We start from the raw sequence: 15,464 nt of genomic DNA on the forward strand, positions 1-15,464 counted from the left end.
GGGGGAAGCTTTACCGGAAATTGTTGAAGTGTATGAGGATAATATTGGGAATTGTGTAAACACTGATGGTTTTGATCAAAATGTTAATTTTGTTGATAATGTACAGAATTCTGGTACACTTTTGCAACATTGTGTTAATGTTTCGAGTTTAATTGATGTTGGAGAAAAGGAGAAAGATCCTTTGTTGCAAGTAACTCAGTCGACAATTTTAAAAGAGCAGTTAAAAGATCCTAAATTATCTGTCATTTATAATAATATTCTTAATAGAGTTGCTCTTGAAAAACATAACAAATTTTGTATCCATCCTGAAACTTTGGTTTTAATGATGTGCAAAAGTAATTCATCTAATGATGATGAGGAAAATTTGAAAATTGTCATTCCTGATTCTTTAAAAGCTAAAGTTTTAAATATTGCTCATCATTCACATCTTGGCATAAATAAGACTTATGCATTTTTAACTAAAAATGTTTATTGGGAGAGAATGTATGTTGACTGCTTAAATTACTGTGCTAGTTGTACTAAGTGCATTCAGGCAAAGCCTCATCGGATAAACAAAGCACCCTTTCAGGAAACCTTTTCACCTGTTAAATGTAATCAATTAGTGACACTCGACATTGTTGGACCTCTTGGCAATAACAAATATATCTTAACTGTCATTGATGCCTTTTCGAGACACTTAGAGTTGTATATTTTGAATAATATAACTGCTGTGTCAGTTGCTAAATCTTTCTTTAAATACGTCACTTTGTTTGGCAGACCTGAATTAGTTTTGACAGATCTTTGTCGTCAGTTCAATTGTGAACTGTTTGCTAAATTTAATCAGCTTTTTAATATACAATTAAGGCATACAACGTCGGCAAATGCCCAGGCTAACACTCTGAGTCAAAGGGTGAACTTGTCCATTAAAACTTCAATTAAAGCTTTGCTAGCTTCTGGTCTTGATTTTGATTATGCTGTTGATGTTCATAAAGCCTGTTATAACGCGTCCACACATTCAACTACTGAATTCTCTCCTAATCTTGTTCACTTCGGTCGGGAGTTGTCTTTGATCACAGACATTGTCAATTTCAATATTAATCCATCTTTGGATTCGGCTTTTGAATTGCACAAGCTCTTAGAGCAACTTCAATTTGTGTATCGTGAAGTCTACCGGAATTCTGTAACTAAAAAGTTGGCACAAAATCAAAGTCATAATGAAAATTGTAAACCTCGTAATATTCAAGCTGGTCATCTTGTGTACTTGAAGTCAAAAAACAAGTACAAACCTTCATATGATGGCCCATATTTTGTAAAAAAAGTGATTTCACCTGTATTGCGTCTTATTCAGGAATTGAATAACAAGCAGGCACCATTGAAGAAAATACATGTAAACCGTTTGGTGAAGTTCCAGAAAAGACAATCACATTTGGGTGGTGAACAATCTGTGAAAAAGAACAATGATGTTGGGAGACCGGAATCTCCTATCCCATTTCAGGTACCTGTGAATGCTGATGTGGTTCCTGCTGTGAGACCCCAGAGCCCTGATGCTTCCGCCGGACCGTCTTCGGTTCCTGATGCCGTTCCTGTGCCTGACATCCAGAATGATGTCGGAGCTCCTGTTCCCCAGCATGATCCTGTGCCGGTGCAACAGACCAGATCCCCATACCAGCTTTGGCGACGTTGAGTGGCTGGATGTGCGCTGCCGCCGCTGTGTCCCTGTGGCTCCTTCTGCTGACCGTGATAGTGATTGGACCTGTGAAATAATAGTGCCTAATGATCCTGTCTCCATCTGCTGAGTGCCATGAAGGGACCTCTGATTTGTGCAAGTGATCCTGATGATGAAGTGATCTCATCAATAGGTGGTAGTGCCTCCAGAAATTCGGTGATAAGTGTTTAAATTTTTTTTTTACAGTGTATGTGCAATTGCGACTGGAACTTTTTGCAAATTAAAGCGCTTGAAGAAATGGTCTTCAGCAAGAAACATGGACCTTGGTTACCGCTTCCAAGATGAAATGATGTCAAGTATCTTGTATATATTTTTCTTTCTTGACGGAATTTTGATTGAAAATTTTGATGTTTGCTGGTGAAATTCTTTTTAAAATGATGATTGATGTTGTGCATATGCTTTCCCTTTGGCTTGTGGTTGAAATTTGGAATTGTCCTTGTCACACAATTCTAGTTTTTCTCTTTTGACAAAAGCAAATGTTGAGTGATGAAAAGTGAATTTTTTTTTAGGGGTTGATGCATAACATAAAATATGCTTGTGAATGAATAGCCAAATTTTTTTGATGATTGTCTATTGAAGTTAAAAATTCACTTGAAAGGCATTTGATCTCACTCAACTTGCATACCGCTTTGGTTTTTCTTTGCTTGTGACCCATCTGACGTTTTGCTGAAAAAAAAATGGCAGATTTTTGAGAAAAATTTTTTTTGTGCATTGCCCTTTCGAAAGCAAAATTTGGGAGCAATTTTTTTATTTGAATTTGAAATATATTTTGGTATGCTTTTAAATAATTGGTCACATGTCTTTGAAAGCATCTAAATAATTGGAAAGTGAATTTAGAATGAAAAAATTTTGATACCTGCTTTTGATATTTATATGTGAAATACTTTTTGTGTAAATATGAATTCCTTTGTTGTCACTTTTGTTTGCCCTTTTTGCAGGTTGACTGATTGTAATGATTTGCTGAATGTGAAAGGTTCATTTGATGGTGCTCTTTGGTTTGGTTGAGCCCTGTTGAAATTGGTGATCACCTACTTCTTTTGTCCCGTTTTCCCCATTTTGGTTTGTTGTGGTAGAGGTACATTTTTGGTTATCTAAATTTTATTCAGTACTGACTTTATTTCGACCTCAAAATTTCACAGATTTGGAAAAAAAAATTTTTTTTGTACAAAAGTGATTTGTGAAGTGAAGAAAAAATCTTCCTTCGTACCTCATTCAAAATTGTAACCTTCTTGGAGTACCAATTGAATGATGTGTGACAACTTGAAATGAATGATTTGAATGAAGGGCATTCTGTGTCAACATGTAAATATTTTTTCTTTGTTTCTTTGTGGAATTCCATGTTTTGTGAAGTGAATTTGAAGCATGCAATTTTTTTTTTTTTTTTTTTGAGATGACTGAAAATTTAACATCTCTGATTAGAGCTAATTCATGTGTGATTTTTTTTTCGTTTGTATGAATGCTGCAGTTGCCGTGTGTACACATATTTGATTTTGAGATTCACTAGTGATGGTAAATATTGCAAAAATTGATATATGGCCATTTTGTACATTTTTTTGGTACCAATGAAAAGTTTTTTGTGCATTTTGAGAAGTGAAAATTTTTTTTTGATTGAAATTTTTAATGCACCCATGTTCTGTGTTAGCTGAAACACTGTATGTATAAAGAGAATTGCATATGAATAATTTTGATTGCATGATGTGTAAATATTTTGAAATAATTTGAAGAAAATTTTTGAATTTGATGCAGGGCTTTTGGAAATGAATAATTTTGAATTTGATATTGTGAAATGACATGATAAAAATTTAATGCATCAAATATTTGTTGTAAAATGCCAATTTGAAAGTTTGAGTATCCTTGTATATATGGAGATGAATGAAAGTGAAAAGATATTTTACTGATCAGGATACTTTTGGCATGTTTTGGCCTTTTTGGAAAACCTTTGAAAGAGAGTTTTTTTTAATTGAAAATTTTTGGCCATTTTGCTCTCTTTTTGTGTTTGGCATTTGAAAATTTGAATTGTTGGCCATGCTTGATGCCATTGTATATAGTTGATTTTGAAAATTTTGGCAATTTTAAGAAAAAAAAAAGGTTTTTTTTGTTGATGCTCTTTTGGGAAGTTTTTGAGGCTCAATTGGAAGTGTTAAAATTTTGAGCAGCACGTGCCAATTTAATTTTTTTTGTTTGTTTGCAAATTGGAGCCTTTGTACATAATAGTTGCCCTGTGTTGTGCCTTCTTGGAGCATTTTGATGATTACGTGGCTTAAGTAGAATTTCGATGCACAATTTTTTTCTCACAACCTCTTGAATATTTTTTTTTTGTGATAACACATGTTGTGTAAGGCTACTTTACAGCATCTGCTGTGTGCCTGTGCCTATTTGTACTAGTTGTACCTGACAATTTTTTTTTTCTTCTCCTGTTTGACCAATTTTTTTTTTTTTTTTTTCAAAACTTTGTCGAAGGGGGGAAATGTGGTGTAATCCACATTGGATTCCCTTATTTTTTCGTTTGTTTTGATTTCGCGCAGATTTCCTCAGAGCGAACTTTTGATCTAACCCGGTCTGTGATTTTAGAAAAGTGATGACGTCAGAGCAGACGGTTATTTCGTATGTGGCGCCAGTGTCTTTTTCCCCGTGTTCATAGGCTGCCGTATATGGTAATATTTTGTTTAAGAGTGTTGATTTGTGCATTTCGATCACCCGTTTTGTTATCGGTGTAACCGACTTTTTCGCTTGCCACGTAATTTGCTCGGATTTTTTTGACAGTTCATAATTTTCCTCCGTGCTATGCTGACGTGCGCGGGGCTTGTTTGTTTTTTTAGCGGATGTGCCGTTTCCCGCTATGCCTGGCCAAACTTCCCGATTTTGAGCCGGGGATTTTCATTATGTCCCCAACCTGCCTGTATGTGGGTGCTTGATGTTTTTTGGATGTAGGTTCCCTATCTCATATTATGATGGCCTAAATTGGAATTGATAAAGTGTTGTTGTTCTGAGCTGATGATATTTCGCCCCAGTGCTGCCAACCGGGCATTGCACAGCTTGTGAGCCAATTTTTGTGACATTATTCAACTTGGTGAAAATAAACTTCCTTAACTACCATTCTAAACGTTTGTGTGGACTTTTCATGTTTGGATTACAGCGGGCCTGCAAAGCGAGATCACATAATGGGTGAGACACTTCCATTTTATTTCCGTAATTACGTAATTAAAAGTGCCAACTTTAGTTATCTTTAAAAAGTGCTTGACCTGTATAATGATGTCATTTAAGTCTGATTGTCCCCGCCATATTATTCTCACACTTACGAGTTTCGCTTCATTGGACAAGGGGTTCTTGCGATTGTCGTGGTTGCAAGACTCCGGCTTGGGTTCAATGCACCCACTATACGATACGGTTGCCTTCCAATTAATGTACCCCTCACCTTGGGGGGATCTACACGACAATGGCAATTTAAAAAGAGAGGTGCACTATTTTGATTTTAAACAGTGAGAAAGTTTGACATTTTGTACTTGGGAAAATAAACATCCAAATATAATGTTTATCCTTCCCCCTTATTTTCCACTTTCCTTGGAAATACATTGCAGAAAATTATGTGTGACAAAATTTAGACGCGTAGGGTCAGGTGGGGTAAAATGGGTATGAAATAGTCTACTTTTGGCTTTTTACTCAAGTATTTTGTCAAAATATTTCGTTTCCATTTTTTTTTTTTTAAATATACATTACATATATTGAGAGTAAAATTGAATGATTTTCAAACATAATTTGATAAAATTTTATTTGTGAGGGGAGTGTTTATGACTGTGTTTTGTATATCCATTTTACCCTACGCAGGTGAAAATGGGTAACCTGTGGGGTAAAATGGGTATAAAATTCTAAGAAATGATAGAAAAGCATACTATTTGTTCCGTGCAATGTGATAGTATAGACTTAACAGTCAGTTAACAAAATTTAACTATTTAATTAAAAAAAGTATAGTGCAGACACAACAACTATTTAGTTCGAAACGAGAATGATGCCGCTGAGAAAGCAATTAAACTTCATTTTAGTAAAATTTTCAAAGCAAATTAAATCAAAAAAATAAAAAATAAAAAATGCAGAAATGGGAAGAAATTTTTTTTTCTCTCACTTGTCGATTGTGGTTGAGATGTTTTGCGTGTATTACTAATATGTCAACTGTCTGAAATTCTTTTCTGGGATTCGTGACCCCAGGGAGGCCTTGTTCTAGTTAGGCTGGCACTAAGAAAACAAAAGTAGATTTTGGACATGGACAGAATTTTGTTTATGCACTAAAATGGCAGCTCACATGATCATTAAATGCCATCATTATTTTATTTTATCCTCCGCAGTTTCAAGCAAATGAATAATGTATGCATATGCCAACGAGGCAATCTTTTTTTTTCTTTGGTGTATTATGGTGTACTCTGTTCCTCAATCACAGATCCAAGTTGAATTTCAATGGAAAAGGAAATTACAATTGGTGAAGAGGATCAATCGTATAGTTGAATGTTGACTTACCCACACTATGAATTTCGATATTATGTAATGTTTTAAGTATTTCTAATGTGGTTTTTTTTTTAAGTGTATACCATGCACACCTAGCATGCAAGGGATTCTCATTTTCTTCTGCCGGGGGGTGGAAATGTAAAAGGGGAAATTGACTTTCAATGAATCTGATCCCAGTAGATGGCAGCACCATGCAGCATAAGCTTGCTGAGGTGAAATAACCAATCACGTGGTTTTAGCTTATCACCAGGTGCCTCTGCTGGCCTATGGGATTTCAAGAATTTTCCCGCCTTCTAGTCTTCCCTTTACAAAGAGCATCATATTTCCTCCAGCATTTTTTCTGCTTGCTGTTGCCATTTTCTTTCGCCGGAAGGATGATTCCCTGCTGGTGTACGCCTGAAGAATGCTCATCTTCGACGTGGAAGAAAAAGAAAAAAAAGGTGATCTGTGTGGCCAATAAAGCCAAAATTGAATTCATATCAAGGCCATTTTTTAACCCAGATTCTACACGGTCCTCAAAGAGTCAACGGTGTCACGATGTTTAACGATTGCCGCACAGAGAAAATAGCAGCTAAGACTTCCTGATCTACCGTCTATAAGGTAAGCGTATAATTTTAGTGCATCTATGGTGCTCCAAGACTGTGCCCATTGAACGATTGGATGTTCGAAATGAACTGATAATTGTCGCGCATTGAACTTTCAAGTCAGAGACTGCTCATTGAACCACCATTGACCTGAGAACATTCTATTCTATTCGGATGTAAATTGTACCTACTATTATGAAAAGGGGGCACCCTCGATAGTATCAATGCATTTCATCAAATATACATATGTCTTTAACAATAAACAGATGCGGTAAGTGAACATTTGACTATTTTTCTTTGTATCTTGCATACCTCTTCACGGCTATTAGGCCTACACCACCGATTCTCATGATTCAACGTGGTCTGGCATTTCAAATATGCCAGTATGGTATTTTTCACAACGCATATATCATATCGATAATACGGTATATCATGTACGATAATAATTCCAATAATTTAACATATCCCACCATTTAACAGGTGGAAGGATGACGTTTGCATCTCGCCTCTTTGCGCCACTGTACTTGCGCCTCTCGCTGATTGGATATTGAGTGCACAGCGTTGTTAAGGAGAAATTGTTGGCGGATGCCTTGTTGAATGGCGCGTTTGTTTCATTGTGTTCGATGTCTGAAACATCGGAGTAAGATAAGAATGCAGTCTTTACTTCATTAAAAGCTTTTATTTCTACTCTCAAGTATTTTTAAGAATGATAAATAAAACTTTAAGTTGTTTTTAGCCATTTTTCCTTTGAAAAATACATATGATTTGTGGAAAAACTGTACTTAATTTGCATTTTTTTTTTCTCACAAAATTCCTAAAAACGGACAAAAATTCCTGAATATACCCCTGTCCTTATCCTCAAAAAATTGTCAAAAATTAAGTTAAACTTCACTGTGATTAAATATTTCTGCAGACAAAAATACCTTAAAATGAGTAAAAGTTCATTTTTGACTAAGACTTTTGAAATTTGGCTAACACTTTAAAAATTTGGCTAATTTACTGGCGAACATTTCGAAATCCTTAGCGGGATCCCTACCTGTAAAATTAAATAGAACTAGTAGTAATTTCCACTAAATGGTCAACTACTGGCGAACCTATGTGACTTTTCGATCATTTTTAATAATAAATGAACAATATTACTACAATTAACATAATTGTTATACTGAAAATACCATAATTGAAAAAATAAATATTGAAAATATCAAAATATTACGATATTTTCAAAATAAATATGTGATATATATCCTGATATATATCACCATATATATAGGCTGATATATCCCTGGTAATGACTAAACTATTTCTGTCTTTAAGATCCAGATAACTAAGGTTGGTAAACCATTGTGACTTGAAAATTCTTAAAATGTTCCAAACGTGCAATGTCAGTGTTATAGATGTTATAATATATTAATTTTCACTTCTGATAGGAATTTGCATTGAAAGAAAATTGTGGCAAGGTTTGTCTGGCAACAGGGATAATCTGTGTTTGAAGTGGACAGTTGAATACTCGTTAGTACTATCTTGCTTATTTGCTTGTAACAGTGATGCTTTTATGTTTTACGTAATGCAAATGGATTTCTTATTTTACTAGAAATAATCCTGTATAAGTATTTTTTTCTCTCTTGGTAAAGTGCATAAAAAATACAATTTAATTAGTCATCCATATTGGTGACCTGGACAAGATTTGAACCTCTATTTTCGAACCTGGAGATAGAGCTCTACGTAAAGTGCACAAAGAATGGAATTAAATAGGTCTTTCAGGCTGTAAATGAAATATAACTACTGCAACTCAGAGTTACAATATTTAATTTAATTCTGATAATAGCAAGTCTGAGAAGCTTGATGAGGCTGAAGTAGCTACGGTCTCTCTCCTTTCCTCTTACTTTTGTAGTCCAATTTTAAATTCCACCTGTTTGTATTCTGTTCTATTATCTCTCAAGTCAAGAAGAGCTAAAACCTGCCATTTTCACAACTTATGCCTAAGTCCAGCCTTTTCTGAGTCCAGGTGGCATACAGGGGCTATTGTAACTCTTTAGGCACTATTCAGAAATTTTTACAATACACCATTCTATATGTTTTCCTTGTTTTACTGAAAGAACAATTTGATCCTATCTGAACAGCTTACACTATTGCAGTAATCAGAGCTTCTTAATAAAACACTGTCAAGAAAACGATAGCCTGCTAATGTTAAAATTATGAGCCCTATGTTTGGGACTTGGGAAAAGTGCATTATATCCGGTTGTCAGGTTACTTAAGTTTGACTGTAAAGTTAATACTGAAACGTTTACAGTCAAAAAGATAAAAAATAGTGCTTCTATCTCAGAAAGCTAAGCATCAATTTAGTCTTTTTCTTTTACATGATGACATTGGTTTTGTTAAAGCTCAGCACTGTATATCAGTTTGCACCAAGAACTGACATCTGCTGAAACAATATATTTTCGTAATCTCCTTTCTGTACCACACACACAAACATAAGATATATTTTATAATTCACTTCATGTTACATCAATATAATGTTTAATAAACAAAATGGATATTTACATCTCATGGGGTAAACCTTCCTTTTTTTTTTTTTTTTGGTACGCTTTTTTTTAAATTTTAAAGCTCCCATAATAGCCTAAGTTTCTTGCATATCATCGGAATGTGACACGAATTATGCAGATTGGTCCAATGTTGGAGCCCCCAGTTAAACCCTTATCATTTGCAGCACCTGCAATAGCTGACCTGATTACCACTATCTTTTTATAGTCATGCTACATATCTTACACAAAGCAATATTTCCAATCATATTCAAGTGAAATAACTTAGTAATGGTAGTTTAAATTACAACAATAAACAATAATACATTAATGTTGTTTAAATTACAACAATATACAAAAAATAAATATATATAAATAAATAAATAAAATGAAATACTAACCTATGAAAGGAAAGCCATTTAACACTATCAGAAAGAACTACACCTGATGTCATTAAGAGTTGAGCAAATTCATTAGGTTCAATACCTTCTTCTACATGCTTATTGAATTGAATACCTGAATTAGTTAGCAGGTCAATAGAGTCTTGAGCAAACATATCTTCACTAAAAGGAAATAAATCAAGATATAGTTTTTTAAGACTAAAAGCAACAACCTTAAATAGTTTGCTATACTAAAGAGGTCATACACAAATGATGTCATGTTTCAAGGGGAGAGGAGAGCTCTTGAACTTGGGGGACTTTATGACAGATGGAAGGAAGTAGGTAACAAGAACAGAGGCAATACACGTTTTCATTAAAATACTTTAAAATGCCAAATTAAACGAGTTCATTTTTTTATGCTCAACTTTTTTTTTCATCTTACTTTTATTTTTAAAAGACAAAATCAATGTTTTGTATTCTCAATGATTTTATTTCATAATGGAAAGCATTGAAGCAGACTAAAGCCCCCTTCAGATGAGGCGGTTAATTGAATATTTTTTTCAAACAAATTGACTGTCAACTAGTAGATCACAGTTTTTCCGGTTTTTTGTTATGTTCACTAATGCGCACCAAGGTGATGGTTTTGAGGGTAGAGGGAGTCACATATTGGGTTATTGCAAGGTAAAAAAAAAAAGTAGGCATGACTTTGGATTCCCTTATTTTTTCACACGTATACGTACATATATATACGCATTCTTAATACAAACTCAAAAATATGGACTCCCGAAATCTGGAAATTTCTAAAACCTGGACATGATTTTAAAGGGGTTTTTTTTTTCTTAAATCAAAGGTGGAAAACTTACAAATAAACATTCTGAAGAGTATGAAAACAAAATGTTTTTAACAAATTTAGGATCAGGAATGTACATAATTTGTAATTGTACATGAAAAAGGTTAGTTTTAGTGAAAACGATTATCCCTCCCCTCAAACTTTCATACACTCAACAATCTGGAAAATTTACAAATCTGAAATCCCGTACTTCCTGCATTTTACGAACAGTTAGAGCTTGTGTCGAGTTTCTATTATTCTTAGGTTGATGTAAATATTATTACAGTTGATTTATTTTAATTCTATCAGCTCGAGTTTGAGTTATCTTCATATTATACTTAATGCATGGGTCATTCCACAGAATTTCAAGAAAAAACTTTTTGATTGCTGAATTATTTTTAATTTTTTTCGAATTTTATATGAGGACCAACAGGCCTGGGGAACCTATAAACATGATTAAAAAATTCAGGACAAGCATCTTATTTTAAAGAAAAACTGTTTAATAGAAAACATATCGGTTGAGGGCAGTAAAAGGGGCACAAGTCAAAAAAACGCATTTTACAGAAGGACGGGTTGAATATTGAACAGCATACTGTAAATCAAAATTTCTCTCAATTATTTCACTATTTTAAAAACATACAGTAACGTTCTATCTTCAAGCATCAGTAATCTATATAAATAAAACAGAGAATATACATACAGTGAAGCACCGTTTATATGTTTCTCTTCTCTACGTTTTTATCAATTATACGTTTTTAAAATTGTTCCCTGCAAAGTCTAATTAACCTATACCTATTATACGTTTTTTCGTTTGTACGCTTTTTTCATACAGTCCCTTCAAAAACGTATAAACGGTGCTTCACTGTATATATATATTTATATGTGTGTATTTGGTCTAGGAAGATTGAGCGCCGGGAACTTTGGGCGGCGTGAACTTTGAGCACCGAGCACTTTAGCCGCAGGGAACTTTGGGCGCCGAGCATTTTAAGTGCCGAGCATATTGTGCCCAATGTTCCTGGGATCCAAAATGCTCGGCGCCCAATGTTTCCGGCGGCGAATTTTAAAACGCTCTTAAGACTTGCATTCGACGAGCTCAATTGGTAGCTACCAGTTAACCGATCACGTGACAGCTAATGATCACGTGCTTCAATCAACTAATCAACAGATTAATACAGTAACCGGTGCGATACCGGTAGATGATAGAATGCAGCGGTTAGCAACCAGTTACTCAGTGGGCGACCGGTTAGGATCGTCAAACAAAACCAATTACAGTGCATTGGCAAAACGAGAAATAAAAACGGGCGCGTTCTATCAAACAGCACGGTAACCTGGATACATTAAAGCAACCCCGCGTAAAATGTAAACAGAGCCGCCACTTTAAATTGTGAGGTAGAAATTACAATGCGAAATATTGCTGTTTAAGTTTCAGTTCGTTTTAATTTCAGATTTACTGTTATTTGTGTTGTGAAATATTTCCATTTTCGTAGGGTTTCTTCTGAATCTTAATTTACATCTGTATTGTTGTTATGTTTGGAAAATTCTACTCGCTGTAAACATTCGCAATAAACTCACATTGAAAGAGACGCGGAACAGATTTTAACATGATAGATAATGCATGCTGTTTCAAAATGAGTTTCTTTGACTGTTGATTTTTTTATATTTGTGAGAATTGTAACTGAAATACGATCTGAGTGTGCTTCTCTTATGTTGTTGATGTTTTAATTTATTGGTTTTCTCTGAACAATGTTGAAGATTTTGGTTAGTTCATCAGTTTTTTAAAAATAAAAATGTTGTGAGAAAATCTACAAAAAATACTACCATTTAATGATCTAAGAAATACATTTTATCACAGGAAAGAAGATAATCCTTTTCATTTAATTTGTAATTTCACCTCCATCTGTCTTAGTTTTTAGTTTTATAAAAAAAAATAAATTAGTTTAAAAGAGGTCAATAGACTTTGATCTTATGCTTTGAATTTCTGTGTTCAGACACTTTTTGTATATGGCACAAAACAAAAGTTAAAATATCTATTAGTACTCAGAGGACTTGTCATGGAAATATGTCTACCATGTGTAGTATGCAGTTTTTTATTTGTTCCCCTTGTTTTAAGGGGGGGGGGGGTTACATGTTTCTTTCTTTTATCTTTCAATCTCCCCCACCCCCTATTCTCTTAAAAACTGATTGCACCTATGATTTCATTTGCTAAAAATTCAATAAATTGCTATAATTATTTTTCATCTTTGTTAATGCCTTGATTCTATCAACCAATTATTTCTATACTGACAAAATATCTATCACTAATAAACTTTACATTGACATAAGAAGCTTCTCACTTCCATGTTACTTTGATTCAATGATTGATTAATTTTCTTCTTTTGTTTGATTTTTATATGGCAACTTGTTGTTATATTCTTCAGGGCTCAAAATTAATAGTAGTCTGCTGGTCCAAAACTTCCCCACCCCCCAAACGTCGCAAAAACATCAATCGGACCAGCAGAGTAAATTTTTGTGGTCCGTAAGACCAGTAAAGTTTTATTCTTGTTTTCCTTTCAAAAATTTTAATCATCATTTAATGTTTTGAAACTGTTGAGAGAAAGTTTGAACCTGTATTTGCAATGTTAAGATGTTCGTTGCACGAAAAGACAAGTTAAGATACTTCTACAGTATACGAGGGGGGAACCAAAAATAACAGGATTTTTGTTCTAAAATATTTATTTATTAGTTTATTCACAAAATTCCTTTAGTCTCCTTCAAAGTGTTAAACCTTAGATGCAATACACTTGTTAATTCTTTTTTTCCACTGTTAAAGCTCCACTGGAACTCTTTAACTTTGACCATGTCCAGTGCCCGTTGCAAAGCAGTTTTTATAACCTCTACATCATCAAAACACTTCACTTTCAGATTTTTTTCATCCTCGGGGACAGAAAAAGATCACAGGGGGCTAGGTCTGGCGAATACGGGGGTCGTTGAATGACTGGCCACCCCTGAGAGGCCAAGTAGCGGTAAATAGTGAAGGCTGTGTGTACGGGAGCGTTATCATGGTGAAGGAACCATTCTTCTGATCGCCCGTGCGAGATCCAACTCACTCTTATTTCTTTTAAAGTTTCATCAGTCATAAAAAGATGACTCTCGTTGATTTTTTGGTGGATTTTTTTCAACGTTTTCATCATTTCGAAACGTTGAAAGGCGCTCAGAACGAGGATGATCTTCAACATTCGTGCTACCACGTTTAAAGCGCCCAAACCACTCGAAAACTTGTGTACGGCTCATAGCATCATTGTTGAAAGCTTGTTGAAGCATTTGGTAAGCTATTCCATTGCCGACTTTTCAAGCAGGAAGCAAAATTTCAAGCTTACAGTTTGTTCTTTGAAATCTGCCATAATGAGTTCGCAGGCGGAAAGCAACAACACCTGAGAAAACCAACAGTACTATCCGATGGTATCAACTAAACTGAAGCCACTTGCACAGCTGGTTTGTGAAGGTCTCTACTTGAGACATCTAGCTGGAGAACACTCTACTACATCTAGGATTGGCATCGCACCATTAGTCCGGTTTCTTTTGGGTCCCCCCTCGTATTAGTTTTTGCCACGAAGCCTAGGGCGACAAGAGGCCATGTCAGCCTAGTAAGAAACTAAAGGCCCCTCCTTTGAAGGGGCCTGTCTCAGAATTGTAGTAGTATAAATTTGGCAAGTTTTAGGGGTGGAAAAGACCCAGTAACCAAATTGACAAGGGGTGCACCTCGGCTCTCGGCTAGGCCCAGAGACAGAATTCTCAGCCCCTGTGCAATTAAGAAGACCGGCCCCCTGGGTAGTAGCCGGGCCCCTAGCAATATCAAAACTAGAAAAATTAGTTAATAAAAGTTATCAGTTAAACTAACCTTCTAAAAGCAACACAGAACTGTGCAAAACCAATCGCACAAGAAAAAACAACACTGAAATGCGAGCTTGAAAGAAACCTAGGCTTACCATAAGTATATCATGTTGTTTACCATTCAGTCAGGTTGAAACCTGTAGTAAGGAAGGGGAAGGGGTGGGTGGGAAGATATTGAGCAGGGTTTAAGCTGGGTTCAAAAGTTCTTTAGCATAAAAGCTAAAATTGATGGAAAAATGTTAGCAAAATGCTAAAATGTTACACATTCTCATATATTTATATATGCCTCAGTATGTTTCATCTCCGGTTGAAAATAAAATTCATATTTCATTTGTGACATCCTTGAAGAAATAAGTACAACAGCAATTTTTTTTTAAACATAAAATAAAAAAAGAAAACATGATTGGTGTTTAGAATGTTGCAGTCCCCTCCTCCTAATAAAGCAGTTTTTGGGGGGACATAATGCTGGATAAGACTAATAGTTATTGAACTTAATTGTAGTTTAAACATCTTAGCTAAGATTTAAAAAAGATTAAGTTGATTATCGCCATGCACGCTTCCTCTCTAGGATCATACATTTCTTCTTTATTTAAAAAACTAATTTATTTTTTATTTGAGCAAAAAAACGAAAATGCATTGCTTTATTTTCGCAATTCAGATAGTGTTTTCGCATTATGCGAAAAATGCGACCGTAGCGAAAACCCTGATATTGAGCCACTGCTCCTGTGCCCTGTGGGGCTCGTGAGAATTTGAGCTACCAGCGTCAGGCAGGTACCACGGTTCTTGGAAATTTCTCACAGCCACACCACCATGCTCAGTTTTTAGAATGAAGCTAAACTAATCATTCCCTGCCCATTAAGCACATGTCACAAGAATAAAAAGAGCAGCTGTAAAGCATTTGACCTTATTTGCCATTTAAATTTTTAATGACGAGCGTACATTTTAAGCACTGGGATGTTTTTAATTTCGTTAGCCTCTGTGAGCCGGGGCCCCTATGCATTTGCCTCTTCTGCCCCCCTTGTTGTCAGCCCTGCCAATAAATGATGAAGTAAAAATATTTACGAAAAATGTCATGTTATT

At 35.0% G+C, this 15,464-nt stretch overlaps 1 protein-coding gene across 4 annotated transcripts in view; it reads right to left on the bottom strand.

The window, feature by feature from the left end:
* Positions 1–15,464, bottom strand: part of LOC129218623 (CCR4-NOT transcription complex subunit 7-like) — a 77,126-nt gene that overhangs the window by 16,444 nt on the left and 45,218 nt on the right. For all 4 annotated transcript variants that reach the window (XM_054852941.1, XM_054852943.1, XM_054852944.1 and 1 more), the window contains one exon: positions 9,707–9,868. In XM_054852941.1, the coding sequence (XP_054708916.1) occupies positions 9,707–9,868 (162 nt within the window). The remainder of the gene's footprint in view (positions 1–9,706; positions 9,869–15,464) is intronic.

Source organism: Uloborus diversus, chromosome 3, assembly GCF_026930045.1.
Source record: "Uloborus diversus isolate 005 chromosome 3, Udiv.v.3.1, whole genome shotgun sequence".
Lineage (NCBI taxonomy): Eukaryota > Metazoa > Arthropoda > Arachnida > Araneae > Uloboridae > Uloborus > Uloborus diversus.